We start from the raw sequence: 16,322 nt of genomic DNA on the forward strand, positions 1-16,322 counted from the left end.
GCTTTCTAACTGACTTGGTGTTGTAGCTACCTGTCTCTGATGTAAAATCCCATTTTCAGCAGCTTCCTGTTAGAAATGAGTGATGTTTAAAATCATCTTGCTGCAAGGACCCATTGTTTTCCTTGCAAAGGGGCTGGTTTCAAGAATGGAGTATACACTGCTAACCAATGTAAATGCTACTAATAGTCCACACTGAGTGGGTACAGCGAGTGCTTAGTGTCTGAACAATCTCCTCATGTCCCAGGAAGTCACTGCTTTGTTAGCAAATCCTTTGCTACCAGCCAGTACTACTGGAGCCTGTATTTTTTTTCTGCACCTCTTTCCTATATGACTGAGCATTTAAAATTGGAAAAGGTACATGATCTTCCACATGGCCACGTGTGGGCAGCCTGCACCCTGCTTTCAGGCAGAAGTACATCGAGGAATTTCTCTCACTCTACTACCCATTTTAGGCCATGATTTTCCACAAATCACAAACTTGTTAGTCTTCTCAACTTGCTTTTCTCAGTCCACCAGTGCATTGCAAGGTGACTGGGGTCTCTCATTCCAACTACAGCGAGCATCCCAGTCTGAGTCCCTGAAATCCCCGTTGGAAATGCCCCTGAATACGAGTGTGTACAGTTGCTGAAGTGCGGATTGCTTCTACTCCTTGTAAAAGGCAAATGTTAAATACAAAAAGGTACTTACAGAAGGAAAAGCAAAGTGTGGTACTTGCTTGCATTAAAATTTCATTTTCACTAATGTGTGCTAATCAAGGTGCTGGAAAAGGTAAGCTGTGAGTAGAGAGTTTCTTGTGATTCTGGGAAGAAACCAGTGGGTCTCACCGTGCCTGTGGGATCCATGTCCATAGCAGAGATTCTGCTTTTAGTATGTGTGTCTGTTTGGGTTTACTTTATTACAAGGTGAGCTTTACCGTGGACTCACGTGACTGTAGTGACAGCTTCACTGGCTATAAGGAGGCTTCTCAGGGGACCTGGCCATGGTAAATACCCGCAGTCAGAGGCCATTGGAAACAGACCCCAGAATTCCAGTCATTAAGCCAAATGCCTGCTGTCTGGGGAGTCTCTGAAGGGGTTGTGAGACCTTAACCCAATGACTGACCGTTGCCTCTCTCACACTTATCAAAGTGGAAGAAACACAGGCAGTGGAACAAAATAATTTGGTGAACACAGAGCAGGTCCAGATATCTGGTGGGTCAAAAAAGATGTTCCCTCAGCAGTACTGTAGAGGTTTCACGCACTGGCCAAAACCCATCCTCACTCACAGGCACACAAAACTCTGGGTCTGCACACGCTATTTCGTACTATTTGCTGAAATCATGATCTATTGGGAGGTAGGTAGGACTGTGAAGAAACCTGTAAACATGTTTTCTCCATGTTTAAACTAGCCTTCTGCAGTCCACATACTTCCAAACTGCCTCCGAGTGCATCAGTGTGACTTGTTTTTGGCTTTAAAGGTGGTAGATGATCTTCCAGGTGGCCACAGGAGGGCACAGTGCAGCTTGTCTGTTCCTTCCCAAGTTACAGTTTACTGGTTTTCACTCACTGATTGTTAATTTGAGATAGCAGGTTCATTTATATTTCTGCTACCAGGACATATCAAAGACTAGTAGATGTGTTAATATAAAAAAGAGATTCTCTTTGTAATATTTTCAAAAAGTGTGAGAGGACAGCAGCATCTGGATCCCAATTAGTAGCTGGGAAACTTATAGAATGGAGAACATTTACTGCTGAAGTGAAGCCAGAGCAGCTGTGATGAGAGTCACCACCAAACCCCCCCTATTTCTTGGTCTGCTACCTTGAGTTATCTTCTCTGGTGAAGACTGAGCTCCTGCTTTTGAGTCCACGAGTGCAGGGAAGTGTTGTTATGTACAGAGAAGCGTACATGAGTCCTTGGAGTGTAACCTGAAATGTTTAGTTAAACTGCTCTGCTCGGCGTTTGTATTCCCAGTCTGCATTTCCTTCTCCATCAGTGGAGGAAAGTCAACCGTTCTGGGTTTTATTTCATTTGTGTAAGCCTGGGGTCGGATCTGCAGTGCTCGCAGGGACCTTTCAGGGAAGGTGCTAATGCCTGTCTTTAGGCAGAGGCCTGGGAGAGGAGAAAGAGCAGGTCCTGCTCGTCCGTCCTCCCCAGCTGCGTGGGGCTGCCACTCCTCCTGCACTCCTCTTGTGCCAGATGGAGCGATTGTGCGGCTGCGGGAGAAGGAGCTGATCCGGCAGAAAACCGCGCTGCCAGACAAGTGACTCACCTGCACACTCAGGGCCCTTTGGTGGCTGCCTGAAGCCACTTGTCATTCCACGGTGTCTGAAATGACAACCTAAGGACGTGGCTTTTGGATGGGTTTGTGCAGTCGTAGCTGTGGGCTGTGCTGGGGAGGGGGCTGGCGCTGCTGCCGTGCTTGTGGCCAGACCTTCCTGCCCCCTCCCCAGTGAGTCCCACAGCAGCAGCAACTGCCGCGTTTGGAGGGGAAGGGGTGGCCGGCCCCGCGGTGGGGCGAAGGCGGAGAGGCGCCTCGAGGGAGAAGCGCTGACGTTGCCTCCAGCCAACCTTGCAGGCAGCACGTGGACGTGTGTTGTGATGCAGCGTGAGTCGGGAAGCGAACGCCTTCCCTGGGGAAGGCGGGGAAGGTTGGAGAGTGCTCCTGTCGTCGGGGGAGTTCTTGCCTGGGCATCCAGAGCAGACTTGGTGTTCTTGGTGTGGCAGGGTCTTCTCCTGATGCGTTTGTGTGCTGTGCCAGCCTGCGCCAGATTGCGCCACCTGGTCTTGCCCATTATCAAAATTACAGCGTGTTCTTCCCTATCAGGGTTGGGAGAGACGGTCGGGAGGAGGGGAGCAGTTGCCGCCTCCGTGTGGGCTGTCCAGCGAAGCCCCTGATTGCTCCTCCATGTCACGGCTTCCCATCCGTGCCTGCCACAGGGAGCTGTTCCTGGGCCGAGAGCAGACCGCACCGACTGCGTTCGCTGCTAACCATCGCTTGCTTGCTCGTCGGTGTTGCTGAGCCTGCTCTTATCCTTCCTACTATCAGTTTTAATGAGAAAACTCTACACCCCGCAGCTTGGTTTTGCGAGGGATGCCAAAGACGTCACCGAGGAAAGCCAAATAGGATGACCAGCGCACTTTGTTAATGAGCGGAAGACTAATGAAGTTTTTAATTAGCAGGTGTGCAGGGGTGAGAAGAAGGTGCAGTGAGACATGCACATCGTGACAGCAGAAGCATTGCGCTAAAGGCACCAGCTGCGCGCTTGAAGTTGCCCCTGATGGAGCAGGAGCTTTTTGTGCTTCGCTGGCCCGGGTCGTGCTTCCCACCAGCCGGGCAGACCAGGGCGGCAGCACCTTGGGGACACTGCCTGAACCTCTCTGTTGGGTTTGGTTGGAGAAGGATGGGCAGCTGTGCCCAGCTCAGAGCAGTGGTGAGCAGAGAGGAGGGAGACGCCGTGTGGAGCTGCTCCGAGCTGTGGAGCTGCTCCCGGACCGAGGGCTTGCTGCCATGGTGTTAGGCAAACACCAGGCAGCCCCTCATTCCTGCAGGATCCCTGCTGGCCGCTCAGCCTCCAGCTCAGCTCAGGCTAGTGCACGCTGTGGTCTGCTCTGCCTTTGGCCTGCCTCAGCTGCTGGACTTACAGGTCTCGTTGCTGGACCAGAGCTGCCGCTGCATCCTCCCGTCAGGCCTGGGTGTCCTTCGGTGAGCAGCATCCCCTGGTCCGTGTTCCCTGGAGCCTACGCTGAGGCCGTGCACCCTGTCAGCCTGGAAAATGAAGTGTCCGCTCTTTGTGGAATGAGTGAGCACGAGCCTGCATCAAAGGCTCCCATTATTCTCCTTTTCTGCTGCCTGAAACAAGGCCTTTGGCCAGCTGGTCCCACCTGCCTCTGGGCAGTGCGCGAGCGCTGGGCGCTGGTGCCAGGCTGCTCCCGTGTCTGCCTGTTGCACGTTAAAAGCGCTGTTCTGGAAGCAGAGCGCCATTAATTACAGCCCTAGTGAGACAGGCTATCTCTTCTGATGAGGATCTCCTGAGGGCTGCTTTAATGGCGCTGTCAGATGTTTCTGCATTCCTATGTGGAGCAATTACGTACCCCGTGTAATTTGCCCACTGGTTGAGGCGTTCTTCCACAAGATACGATACTCATTCACGTTCCGTGGCGCTTGGTGTTTTCTTCCTGCTTTAGTTTGGCAGCTGGTGGCAGCCAGGGTGCTGGTGGTCTCAGGAGGGGACCCTTCTTCCAAAATTCTTCTCTGCAGCACCTCAGGCCCTTTAGGAGAGATCTCTGCTCTTCCCAGGGGTGTTTTGTGGCAGTTTTGTCCAGTTTGTATGTAATACAGCCGCACCGGTGCCAGGCCCTTTGTGGTGTCGGTGCCTGCTGTGGGGCTTTGGTATTCCTTGACCAGACTGGTGGGGAGGGTACGTAGCTACTGGCCAGGCACTGTTTTGCTCTGCTGAGTTGCCCCGAGTCCTAAAGGTTCCGATTTCCCACAGGTGGGCTGACGTCCCCCCGTGGAGATGCCAACCTGCGAGGCGACGGGCACGTCTTGACCTTGCAGGTGCTGCATCAGCAGGGGCGCAGATGGCGTTTGCCCAGGCACCCATTTCCAGCCTGGTGTGTTCCTTCGCTGTTCAGGAGATGCCGGCAGCTCCTCCAGTCTCTTCTGCCGTCAGCACTGTTGGAGCCCCCTGCCTCCTCTTGTGAGCCCTGTATCCCAGTTTGCAGCCCTCAGGGCTCCAGAAGCCTCTTTTGGGTAGAGGCGCCTCTGGGCTGGCTTGCTGAGCGGAGCCCAGGGAACCCGTGATGCCTTCAGCTCACCCCCCGACAGACGTGCCTTCTCTCGGGGTCTGGATTTCAGAGGTGCCTTTGGTGCCCTCTCTACGTTTACACGTTGTTGTCTCCAGGAGCCTGCTGGTGGGGACGCTGATCTAGATGGGCTTCTCATCCCTCGTGCGGAATTTGCAGCCGCTGCACATTTGTGTGGCAGCCACCTGGGCACGGGGGATGGCTGCAATGAGCTTGTTTCTCGGCCGGGGCATGGGGGCCTCCAGAGCCTGAAGAAGTCCACTGGAGATCACCAGAGCGCCAGGATCAGATACGGGAGGCTGTGTTTAGGGAAAAGACCTGCACGCACCAGCAGATTTTTCCTCTAGATTGGTGGTTAGCAAGGCGGAAAGAAGCCGCAGCGCTGGTCTGGCACCTCCCAAACGCCGAGGAGCGATGGCTCCTCCCTTGGCAGCTGCTTTCTCCCCCCCACCCTTTTGCCTTGTATATAAGGCCCCCTCGGAGCAGCCTCGGCACAGCACATCCCACTCCGGCGAGGCAGACAGCGAGCCGCACCTCCAGTCCCAGCACCTCTGCTCCAGGAGAGTGAACCAGAAGGCCGTCAGCATGGGTAAGCGATGCTCTGCAGCCTCCCGCAGCCCACAGCAGCTCCGAGCCTTGTGGCTCCATCCTGGACCGGGCTGCAGCCACTGCCTGGGGGCTGCGGACATCCCCCCTTGGACCCGAGTCCCCGCTGGGGACTGGCAGGTCTGTTCCGCTGCAGGGAGGAGAGGGGTGGCACTGGAGTGTGGCACCTTGTCCGGCTGGGGCCGAAGGTTCTCTCTGTTCTGGGACGGCCCTGGTGGCGCTTCAGGGAGGATTCCTCTCCTGGGTCGGGGGGTCGTCAGTGCCATAAGCGGAGCAGGGGCCGGTCACAGAGGTCCCCGTTGAGAGCTGGGGTGGGAGAAGGTCCCTTGGGTGGGACAGAGGCTTCCGAGTAGGCACCGTCTGGGACGTGGACGTTTCTCATTTTATTCTTCTCCCCAACCCAGACAGATGCAGAGCTCAGTGCTACGAGTACCCCACCTGCCCGGAGGCTGTGAAAGGCAAGTCCTCTCGAGCAGTGTCGTGCAGCGGGTGGTGTTTGGGAGAGAGCTCCCTGTTAGTGGAGACCCCCGTGAACGTGTGCCGAGTCCCCTCCCCCAAAGGGGCAGGACGGTACCTCCGTGGAGATCTTCTCCGCTGTGGTTGTTCTCGTGCCTCTGGGTCGGTAACGGAGCCAGGGTTGGGCAGTTGTCAGTGCGCAAGGAGGAAGGGATGGAATAGCTGCAGGTCGTTGCGTTCAGCTGCCTGTAGGAAGGTCTTGGCATCCAGAAAAGTGAGTTCAGTCTTCTCTGAGGGTCTGCTGAAGCTTTTCTTTTCCCGCCTGGCTGGTTCACGGCGTGCTTTAACACAAGCTTTCCTTCTACGCAGCTCCTAGAGAGGAGGTTGCCTACGTGACCTGCACCTACAGGGAAACCTGCGTGGAGCAGCCTGACTTCCTGGCCACCATTGACCTCAACCCCAGATCTCCCTGTTACTGCCAGGTACCCGTGTCCCTGCAGCGCTTGCCTGGGATGGTGCCCAGCTGCTGGCTCTGTGCTTCATGGTGCCTCGGCATTCGGGACCTTTCCTCCTTTTTGCTTGGGACTCCAGGTTGCTTGATAGCCACCCTGGGATGCCAGGCGTCTCTCTATGCCTGGCACCTTCTTGTCTTGGGCATTTTTCTCTCCTGTCCACCGTTCCCTCCTGCTGCCTGGTCATGCCCTGCCAAGACCCATCTGGGAAACCCCTGGTGAGTTCTGTCACAACAGGTCTCTCTCTTGCTTCTCCGCGGTTGTACGTGTGAGAGAGGGCTGTTGTCTGCCTGCAAACTCACCTTCCTGCTGTCTTTGCGCTGTCCTGTGTGTGCCTGGCTGCGGTTGAGTCGTCTCCGGCTCGGTGTCCTGGGGACAGGTCGGCTCTGACTCACTTCCCAACTCACTTCCCGAGAGTCTTGGTGCTGCTAGTGAGCTCCTGAGCACGTGCTCTGGATCAGCCTGTGGGTGGCTGCTCGGCATGGGGAACGGTCTCCTCTCAGCGGCACGCCGTGCCCTAACGCGGAGCAGCGGCCAGTGCACGGAGCAGTGTTCTCGTCCCGGAGCTCTGCAGGCAGTGCCAGGCACGCAGGTGGAGGCTGCCAAGCCAGAAGCATCTGCCAGCGTGAGGGTCCCCGTTTCTCCCTGCCTCCCTGTGCGAACCCTAACTCTGCCTTGGCTGCCTAGGTGATCCACCGCCTGCCCATGCCCAACCTCAAAGACGAGCTGCATTCCTCGGGGTGGAGCGCTGGCTGCGCCTGCTTTGACACTGCCACACCGAGGAGGAACAAGCTGATTCTTCCCTGTTTGATTTCCTCCCGCATTTACGTGGTGGATGTGGGTTCCCAGTGCCGGGCTCCCAAGCTGTGTAAGGTATGCCTCAGGTGACGCAAGGACAAGTTTCTGGGAAGGAGTTGGGAACTGGTGCTTCTGGGATAATACACAGGGAAGAAGGGTTCTGTCTTCATTTCCTCTTCTACCCCGGTTTTAGGGAGCTGGGTCACGTTTTCCGCTCGGCTCTCTCCTTTCCAGACCAAGGAAGGCTCTGCTCATCCTTGCGTCCCTCTCTCTCCGCCTGTTGCGTTCAGAGAGCCTAATCGTGGGCAGTCACGCCCCGCACCACACCTGCCGCCCCAGCAGTGCGGTGGACAGACAGGCTGTGATGGGTTCGGTGTTGCTGCATTCTCCTCTGCGCAGAGGGGCAGCTCAGGGGCTTCTGTGCTCCTCTGCAAGGAGGAGCAGCCCCTGGCAAGTGGGAGTCCTTGGAACGAAAGCTCCCGCAAGCATCGGAGGTTTGCAGGAGTCTCTGGTGGCCAAAGGCTCTGCCAGGGAGCGTGAAATGAGCCGAGCAGTCGCCGGCTGAGGTGTGTGTGTCTCTGTGACCTTTTATCAGATGATTGAGCCAGTGGATGTCTTCTGGAAGTGCAACAAGGGATACCTCAGCGTAGTGCACAGCCTGCCTAATGGTGACATCCTGATTGCCAACATGGGAGACCCAGCTGGCAACGGGAAAGGTACTTTGCCCGGCGATGACTCCACAAGGAAACGGGCTGCTTTGGAAGCGGAGTACGCGATTGATCGTGCGTCCCCTTTTTGCGCCCCAGGTGGATTCATTGTGCTGGATGGAGAGACCTTTGAGCTGAAGGGGAACTGGGAGAATGAGTGTGAAGCCCCCCCGACTGGATACGACTTCTGGTACCAGCCGCGCCACAACGTTCTCATCAGCTCTGCCGGACTGGTCCCAAAACGCGCGGGACGCGGGTTTAATCCTGACGACTTGAAGAAAGGTGAGGGAATGCGGATGCAAGTGCTGAGCCAGAGCTCAGCGGGGTGGTGGGAGGCTGCCGGGGCCGTCAGCGCGAGAGCCGGAGCTGGAGAGGGGGGACAGGCAGACGTCCCCACGAACGGCCCGTCCTAGAGGCACGGCTGCAGGACGTGCAGCGCCTGTCCTTACCCCAGGCTGGTCCCTGCCCTCTCCCGCTGCTCCCTCAAGCGCGGCGGCTTCTCTGCAGGCTCTGGCTGGTCACTGCCGGGGCTGTCCCCGAGTGCGAGCATTTGGGGAGGGATTAGTCTCCACAGGTGGCCCCTCATCTTCTGACGTGGTCTTCCTTTTCCGCAGGGGTCTTTGGGCGCCGCCTGAACGTGTGGAACTTGTCCTGCCACACCCTCACCCAGTGCTTCGACCTGGGGGAGGACTCTCTGCCCCTGAGCGTGAAGTTCCTCCACAACCCCGATGCTGCCGAGGGATACGTCAGCTGTGCCCTGAGCGGCATTGTCTACCGCTTCTACAAGTGCGAGGCAAGTGTTCTGCCAGCAGCTGGGGAGACCCGGCCGTGGGGAGCTTCAGGGCGACTGGGAAAGGCACCGAAGAAACGCGGGGTGGCGGGGAGAAAGGAGGAGGCGTGTGGAGAGGGCAGCGTGCGGAGCCAGCTCCGGACCCTTAGGCTGGGGGATTCATCTGAGCGAGGAGGCTCAGCCTTGCTGCTGCTGTTGGCCGGTGCCGCCCCAGCCGTGCCTGCTCGCCGTAGCTGGGCGCAGCGGCAGCTTTCCTCCGGCAGCTTTGCTGGCTGCGCAGGCGTGCGAGTGCCGGGCAGCGCTCTCGCCTGAGCAGCCCGGATCGCTCACGGTGCGGTGCCCATGTTCCTTGTGCAGAGAGACAACTGGGCCGTAGAGGAGGTGATTCGGATACCAGCCAAGGACGTGACAGGATGGATTATGCCCAAGATGCCAGGTCTGTGTGCCCCGAGGGGTGTTTATATTTTCCCTCCCAGAGCGCTGTGTCATGCAGCCCGGCAGAGACCCCTCACTGACCCGCGGCGCCGTGCCGCGCAAAGATGGCAGAAGGCTTGTCGGAGGGGGCAGGGGCTGCGCGCATCCCGAGGAGGCACCGCTGCCCCAGCTGCAGCCTGCGCACTCGGGCGGCTCTCGTGCACCATAGGCACGACGTCCAGGGGTGGCAGGGAGAGGCGCGTTCTCTGTGGGCGCTGCCTTCTCTGGAGCTTTTTGTTTGTGTGCCCTAGCCTTCACGGTGGACCTCGTCATCTCGACGGATGACAAGTACCTGTACCTCAGCAACTGGCTGCACGGAGACATCCGCCAGTATGAGCTCTCCAAGACCTGCAAGCCCAGGCTGGTGGGGCAGGTAAGGCGGGAGCGGAAGGGCTGGCACCGCTGCGCTCCTTAGGAGGGTCTGGCGGTGGCCGCGTGACAAGGCCACGTGTCTCCCCCTGCCTCGCTTCCAGGTGTTTGTGGGAGGCAGCATCCTCAGAGGGGGACCCGTCACCGTGTGCAGAGACGAAGAGCTGAAGTGCCAGCCGGACCCCTTGGTGGTCAAGGTGAGCTCCGTGGCCTCTTTGCCCTCTGGTGTCCTTTGCGCTTGGGCTCTGCTCGGCAAATTCCCTGCCCGCGGGCTCTGGGGCAGGTCTCCGCTGCAGCGGCCCGTGTGCCCGCAGCTGCTGGCCGCTTGCCTGCGCTGGCAGGGGAGGCAGCCGCTCTGCTCCGCTGCGCTCCGCTCCCTGCTCCGGCTTGTGCTTGGCTGCTGCGGGAAAAGCCAGTAACGCCAGGGCTGTCTGTTGTGCCTGCAGTGCAAGAGAGTGTACGGCGGCCCCAGTAAAATGCAGCTCAGCGTGGACGGCAAGAGGCTGTACGTCACCAACTCCTTCTACAGCACGTGGGACAAGCAGTTCTACCCGAACTTGGTCAGGTGAGAAGCGCTGGGCAGGCGCGAGGCCTCTTTTGCACGGCCCCTGCGTTCCAAAGGGGAAAGGCGCCTCGCTGGGGGGGCTCTGAGGACACCTCTGTGACTGCAGGGGACGGGGCCTCCTAACGTGGTCCCCGCAGCTTCCTCGGGCGGGATCTCACGTGCGCCTGACCCCGGCGCCCCTGGCCGAGCGAGGTGCAGCAGCCGCCTGCGTGGAGCCGCAGTGCCCGGCCTGTGCTCGGGAGAGCCCGGGAGCGCTCCAGCCGGGAAGGCGGAGAGGATCCGCCCGTGGAGCCCCGGCAGCCAGGCCAGGCCGCTCTGGCAGCGCCTCCCCAGGTGTCCCCCCAGAGGTTTTGGTCTGGCAGAGCGGGCGATGGTCTCTCTCCAGCGCAGAGCCAAGCTCCAGCCCGCCTGCCACGTCATTCCCGGCGGTTCGCCCGCGTCCATCGAGCATTCAGGGAAAAGATGTGAGCGCGGGCGTGTGGCCCCGCTGGAAGGGAGCCTCCGCGCCCTCCTCCCTGCGGAAGAGCAGATGTGAAGGAGCCGGCCTCCTCCTCCATACGGAACGGGGAGGTGCGGGCAGGAGCCCCGGAACAGGGCCCTGGCTTGCTTGCCTGTGACCGCTGCGCTCTTGTTCCCTCGCAGGGAAGGCTCCGTCATGCTGCAGATTGACGTGGACACTGAGAAGGGCGGCCTGTGCGTGAACAAGAACTTCCTGGTGGATTTTGGGAAGGAACTCAACGGGCCTTGCCTTGCCCATGACATCCGCTTCGCTTCCGGAGACTCCACCTCCGATATCTTGGCCTAGGCGCCCTGCGACAGGCTCCCTCCTCCTCTCTCTTCTGTGGTGCAGCCGTCAGGGAGCAGCGTAGGATCGTTGGGTTCGGGGGTCCCCACGCCTTGCTGGAGTCTGGGTTTCTGCTGACAGGAGCTGCGGGAGCTCCGCGTCACCGCGCGGGGCTGGGTCAGGCAGAGCAGTGCACGGAGGCACAGGGCACGTGGTCAGCGCTGTTCCCAGTGCCGAGCGGTCCCCGGGCCCGAGGCGCGGAGCAGAGCCGGGGCAGCTGCTGCGGTACGGAGCTGTGCAGCGTGCGGTGCCTCAGAAGGAGGGGAAGCACCCACTTTGTCGGCGTTACTGTTCTTCAGCCAGGTCGTTCCTGGACACTCTTCCCGCGGCACGAGAGCCTCCTGGCTGGCTTCTCGGTGCTGGGGCCGCTCCGCGTCATCCCTCCAGGGCTGTCACGCGCTTGGGTTTGGAAAGAAGTGCCTGCTTCCTGACACCGGTTTGCTCCTGTCTTCTGCTTTAAACATGAATAAAATTGTCCTTCGCATCAGCTACATCTTCATGCGTCTTGTTTCACCAAAGCCTTTCCAATTTATTTCAGGGGAAAATGCCAGCAGTAGTTAATGATAAGATCAGGGTTTTGAAGATCCCTGAGACAGGGCACTGGTTTTGCAAGAGTGCCAGTTCGTCTTCCTGGAAGTCTCCAGTCGTGGCCGTCTTTGCTTGTTCTTCTCTCGTGTTCATTCTTGCAGGGACATGTTTCATAGGGCAACTTGCCAACCATTTGTTTTTCTGCCACAAATGAACATCCCTTGTCAAAGTAATGTAGTGTTGTGATCGCCCAAGCCAACCGTTTGGTTTTAGTAGGGCTTGCTTTACCACGCATGAAGGTCTGAAAGAATACTTTTAGTAGCCACTCCAGTGAAATCCCTTGTGTTAAGTGGCTGGCACACTGCTGGAGAGAAGATTGCTTTCAGCTTGCTCAGTTCACACGGACAGCAGAGTCGTAACTCAGTTGAGAAAGGAAAGTTAGTGTTTTCACCCAAAGGACCTACAAAGTGACCTCAGTCCTTAAAAGTTCTTATTTGGCTGTTCTCTTTCACTGTTGTTTCACAAAAGCAAGATGTAGTTACCGGAGCTGTAAATCATCCTCCTGTTTATCGTGTGCTGCGTGAGAAGCCAAATCGCAGTCACACGGTGTAAGCCCGTGTGCTACACGGGACAGCGACCGCCGTCCTCCAAGACCTGCTGCACACCCACGTGGCTTCACATGAACCCCACTCACCTTGAGCATCTTCACAAGGGTGCACTTTGCAGCCAAAGCCATAATTGGCTTGGAGTTTGCAAAAATTAGAATGTAAAGAGGATCCTTCTAGCTGTTAGCCTGTTATGTGTTTACCTTGGAAGAATACAAACTCATTTACTTCCTTCACGGTTCTCTTGGGCAAACACGTTGCTACGCCTGTTGTGCACCCTGGGGTGCTGCTGTTCAGCATCACGATCGCTTGAGCGTGGCACCGCGGTCTGGCCCCCAGCGTGCCTCGATGGAGGGTCTCCTCGGGGGCGTCCCTGCTGGTGAGGTGGATTTGGAAGGTGCCCGCTCTCGCCGCCCCGCAGACCCTCCACAGCGGGTGTCTCGGCAGAGGTGCTGCCGCCTCTCCACGGGTGGGAGGGCGACCCCGGCCCGCAGGCACCCATCCCTGGCGCTCCCACCGCCCGCCCTGACTTGCAGGTGGCCGCGCAGCGAGGCGAGGGCTCGGCCGGGGCTCGGGGCTGCATGGGGCCGTGAAGGTCAAGGGGCAGCGCTGCAGCGGTGACCCAGACCCTCGACCCACCGCCAGGCCCTGCTCTGCCCCCGCCGTGTCTCTGCCACTAGCAGCCAGCTCGTCCACCCCCCCAAGGGCTGTCCCGGGTCCTTGGGGCCCAATAGCCGCGTTCCAGGGAGCGGGGGCCGTTCCACGTGCTTGCGCGTGAGTTATCCCGGGAACGTGGGATGCGGTGTGGCTGCGGCGGCCGCATGCACCTGGTGTGGGGAGGCGGTGAGTTGGGGTGGCTGGCCTTGGCTGCTCCGACTGTTCTCTCCAGCGGTTCTTGGGAGGACGTGCTTCTCCCTGGCACCAGCACCCTCAAGCCCTTTGCAGCTTCCAAGAGGTCGCAGAAGTGCTTTGTGCTGGGGCACCAGCTCAGAGGGAGGGTGGCACGTGATGAGGAGCTGAGAGCATCCTTAGGCTGCGCTGCTCATTAATGCACCCAGTTAAGACGAGACTTGTAGCTACAGGACTGGGAACCGGCGTCCTGACAAAACCTGTTGGCGGTGCAGCCGTTACGAGTGCTCCGTTCTGCCCACTCCGTTCTGCCCCAGGTCTTCTTTTCAGATGAGCCTTCAGTTTTCCCTCTCCTTCTGGATAGCAACAGAGGCAAGAATTAATCCCAGCCTATATTAACTCTTAGCAGCAGAAGACCCCCACATTTGATCTCCTCCCCTCTAGGCTGCAACAGATGGATACTGCGATCTCCTAACCCTCCTGCGTGCTTTTTGCTGTGCTTTTGCAGCATTTGCTCATTTCAGCGTTTGGAAGCTGGGCTCAATATGTGGAAGTTGTGCTGAGCATGAACGTGACCTTTCTTTGCCTTAAGGGAGTTGCCGGGGAGATAAGGATGCAAACGTAACTTTCTGGTTGTTTCTTAAAGTATTTTGCATAGGAATCATGGCTATTGCAGAGAGTGGAAAAGGGTATCGATTAGGTTGTTTCACCATAGATAAAAATACTCTGTCCTGCGATAGAAGAGCAAACCACTGACACATATTCTGCCTTCACGTTCCTAGTAGGATGAATAGAGACTGACCAGAAACTCATCCAGGGGAGCGTAAATGAGTCCTCGGAGCGTAACCTGAAATGTTTAGTTAAACTGCTCTGCTCGGCGTTTGTATTCCCAGTCTGCATTTCCTTCTCCATCAGCGGAGGAAAGTCAACCGTTCTGGGTTTTATTTCATTTGTGTAAGCCTGGGGTCGGATCTGCAGTGCTCGCAGGGACCTTTCAGGGAAGGTGCTAATGCCTGTCTTTAGGCAGAGGCCTGGGAGAGGAGAAAGAGCAGGTCCTGCTCGTCCGTCCTCCCCAGCTGCGTGGGGCTGCCACTCCTCCTGCACTCCTCTTGTGCCAGATGGAGCGATTGTGCGGCTGCGGGAGAAGGAGCTGATCCGGCAGAAAACCGCGCTGCCAGACAAGTGACTCACCTGCGCACTCAGGGCCCTTTGGTGGCCGCCTGAAGCCACTTGTCATTCCACGGTGTCTGAAATGACAACCTAAGGACGTGGCTTTTGGATGGGTTTGTGCAGTCGTAGCTGTGGGCTGTGCTGGGGAGGGGGCTGGCGCTGCTGCCGTGCTTGTGGCCAGACCTTCCTGCCCCCTCCCCAGTGAGTCCCACAGCAGCAGCAACCGCCGCGTTTGGAGGGGAAGGGGTGGCCGGCCCCGCGGTGGGGCGAAGGCGGAGAGGCGCCTCGAGGGAGAAGCGCTGACGTTGCCTCCAGCCAACCTTGCAGGCAGCACGTGGACGTGTGTTGTGATGCAACGTGAGTCGGGAAGCGAACGCCTTCCCTGGGGAAGGCGGGGAAGGTTGGAGAGTGCTCCTGTCGTCGGGGGAGTTCTTGCCTGGGCATCCAGAGCAGACTTGGTGTTCTTGGTGTGGCAGGGTCTTCTCCTGACACGTTTGTGTGGCTGTGCCAGCCTGCGCCAGATTGCGCCACCTGGTCTTGCCCATTATCAAAATTACAGCGTGTTCTTCCCTATCAGGGTTGGGAGAGACGGTCGGGAGGAGGGGAGCAGTTGCCGCCTCCGTGTGGGCTGTCCAGCGAAGCCCCTGATTGCTCCTCCATGTCACGGCTTCCCATCCGTGCCTGCCACAGGGAGCTGTTCCTGGGCCGAGAGCAGACCGCACCGACTGCGTTCGCTGCTAACCATCGCTTGCTTGCTCGTCGGTGTTGCTGAGCCTGCTCTTATCCTTCCTACTATCAGTTTTAATGAGAAAACTCTACACCCCGCAGCTTGGTTTTGCGAGGGATGCCAAAGACGTCACCGAGGAAAGCCAAATAGGATGACCAGCGCACTTTGTTAATGAGCGGAAGACTAATGAAGTTTTTAATTAGCAGGTGTGCAGGGGTGAGAAGAAGGTGCAGTGAGACATGCACATCGTGACAGCAGAAGCATTGCGCTAAAGGCACCAGCTGCGCGCTTGAAGTTGCCCCTGATGGAGCAGGAGCTTCTTGTGCTTTGCTGGCCCGGGTCGTGCTTCCCACCAGCCGGGCAGACCAGGGCGGCAGCACCTCGGGGACGCTGCCTGAACCTCTCTGTTGGGTTTGGTTGGAGAAGGATGGGCAGCTGTGCCCAGCTCAGAGCAGTGGCGAGCAGAGAGGAGGGAGACGCCGTGTGGAGCTGCTCCGAGCTGTGGAGCTGCTCCCGGACCGAGGGCTTGCTGCCATGGTGTTAGGCAAACGCCAGGCAGCCCCTCATTCCTGCAGGATCCCTGCTGGCCGCTCAGCCTCCAGCTCAGCTCAGGCTAGTGCGCGCTGTGTTCTGCTCTGCCTTTGGCCTGCCTCAGCTGCTGGACTTACAGGTCTCGTTGCTGGACCAGAGCTGCCGCTGCATCCTCCCGTCAGGCCTGGGTGTCCTTCTGTGAGCAGCATCCCCTGGTCCGTGTTCCCTGGAGCCTACGCTGAGGCCGTGCACCCTGTCAGCCTGGAAAATGAAGCGTCCGCTCTTTGTGGAATGAGTGAGCACCAGCCTGCATCAAAGGCTCCCATTATTCTCCTTTTCTGCTGCCTGAAACAAGGCCTTTGGCCAGCTGGTCCCACCTGCCTCTGGGCAGTGCGCGAGCGCTGGGCGCTGGTGCCAGGCTGCTCCCGTGTCTGCCTGTTGCACGTTAAAAGCGCTGTTCTGGAAGCAGAGCGCCATTAATTACAGCCCTAGTGAGACAGGCTATCGCTTCTGATGAGGATCTCCTGAGGGCTGCTTTAATGGCGCTGTCAGATGTGTCTGCATTCCTATGTGGAGCAATTACGTACCCCGTGTAATTTGCCCACTGGTTGAGGCGTTCTTCCACAAGATACGATACTCATTCACGTTCCGTGGCGCTTGGTGTTTTCTTCCTGCTTTAGTTTGGCAGCTGGTGGCAGCCAGGGTGCTGGTGGTCTCAGGAGGGGACCCTTCTTCCAAAATTCTTCTCTGCAGCACCTCAGGCCCTTTAGGAGAGATCTCTGCTCTTCCCAGGGGTGTTTTGTGGCAGTTTTGTCCAGTTTGTATGTAATACAGCCGCACCGGTGCCAGGCCCTTTGTGGTGTCGGTGCCTGCTGTGGGGCTTTGGTATTCCTTGACCAGACTGGTGGGGAGGGTACGTAGCTACTGGCCAGGCACTGTTTTGCTCTGCTGAGTTGCCCCGAGTCCTAAAGGTTCCGATTTCCCACAGGTGGGCTGACGTCCCCCC

The 16,322-nt window shown here is 58.1% G+C and overlaps 1 protein-coding gene across 1 annotated transcript; it reads left to right on the forward strand.

The window, feature by feature from the left end:
• Positions 1–3,596: 3,596 nt before the first annotated feature.
• LOC119159254 (methanethiol oxidase-like) lies at positions 3,597–11,393 on the forward strand. The gene is made up of 12 exons (XM_037411921.1): positions 3,597–5,374; positions 5,796–5,849; positions 6,217–6,329; positions 7,047–7,232; positions 7,753–7,873; positions 7,964–8,146; positions 8,479–8,661; positions 9,016–9,090; positions 9,380–9,501; positions 9,602–9,694; positions 9,944–10,062; positions 10,705–11,393. Exons 1-12 carry the CDS (start codon positions 5,200–5,202, stop codon positions 10,865–10,867), a joined length of 1,587 nt encoding a protein of 528 aa, XP_037267818.1. The 5' UTR covers positions 3,597–5,199; the 3' UTR covers positions 10,868–11,393.
• The last annotated feature ends 4,929 nt before the right edge of the window (positions 11,394–16,322 follow it).

The sequence above is a fragment of the Falco rusticolus genome, chromosome 19, assembly GCF_015220075.1.
Source record: "Falco rusticolus isolate bFalRus1 chromosome 19, bFalRus1.pri, whole genome shotgun sequence".
NCBI lineage: Eukaryota > Metazoa > Chordata > Aves > Falconiformes > Falconidae > Falco > Falco rusticolus.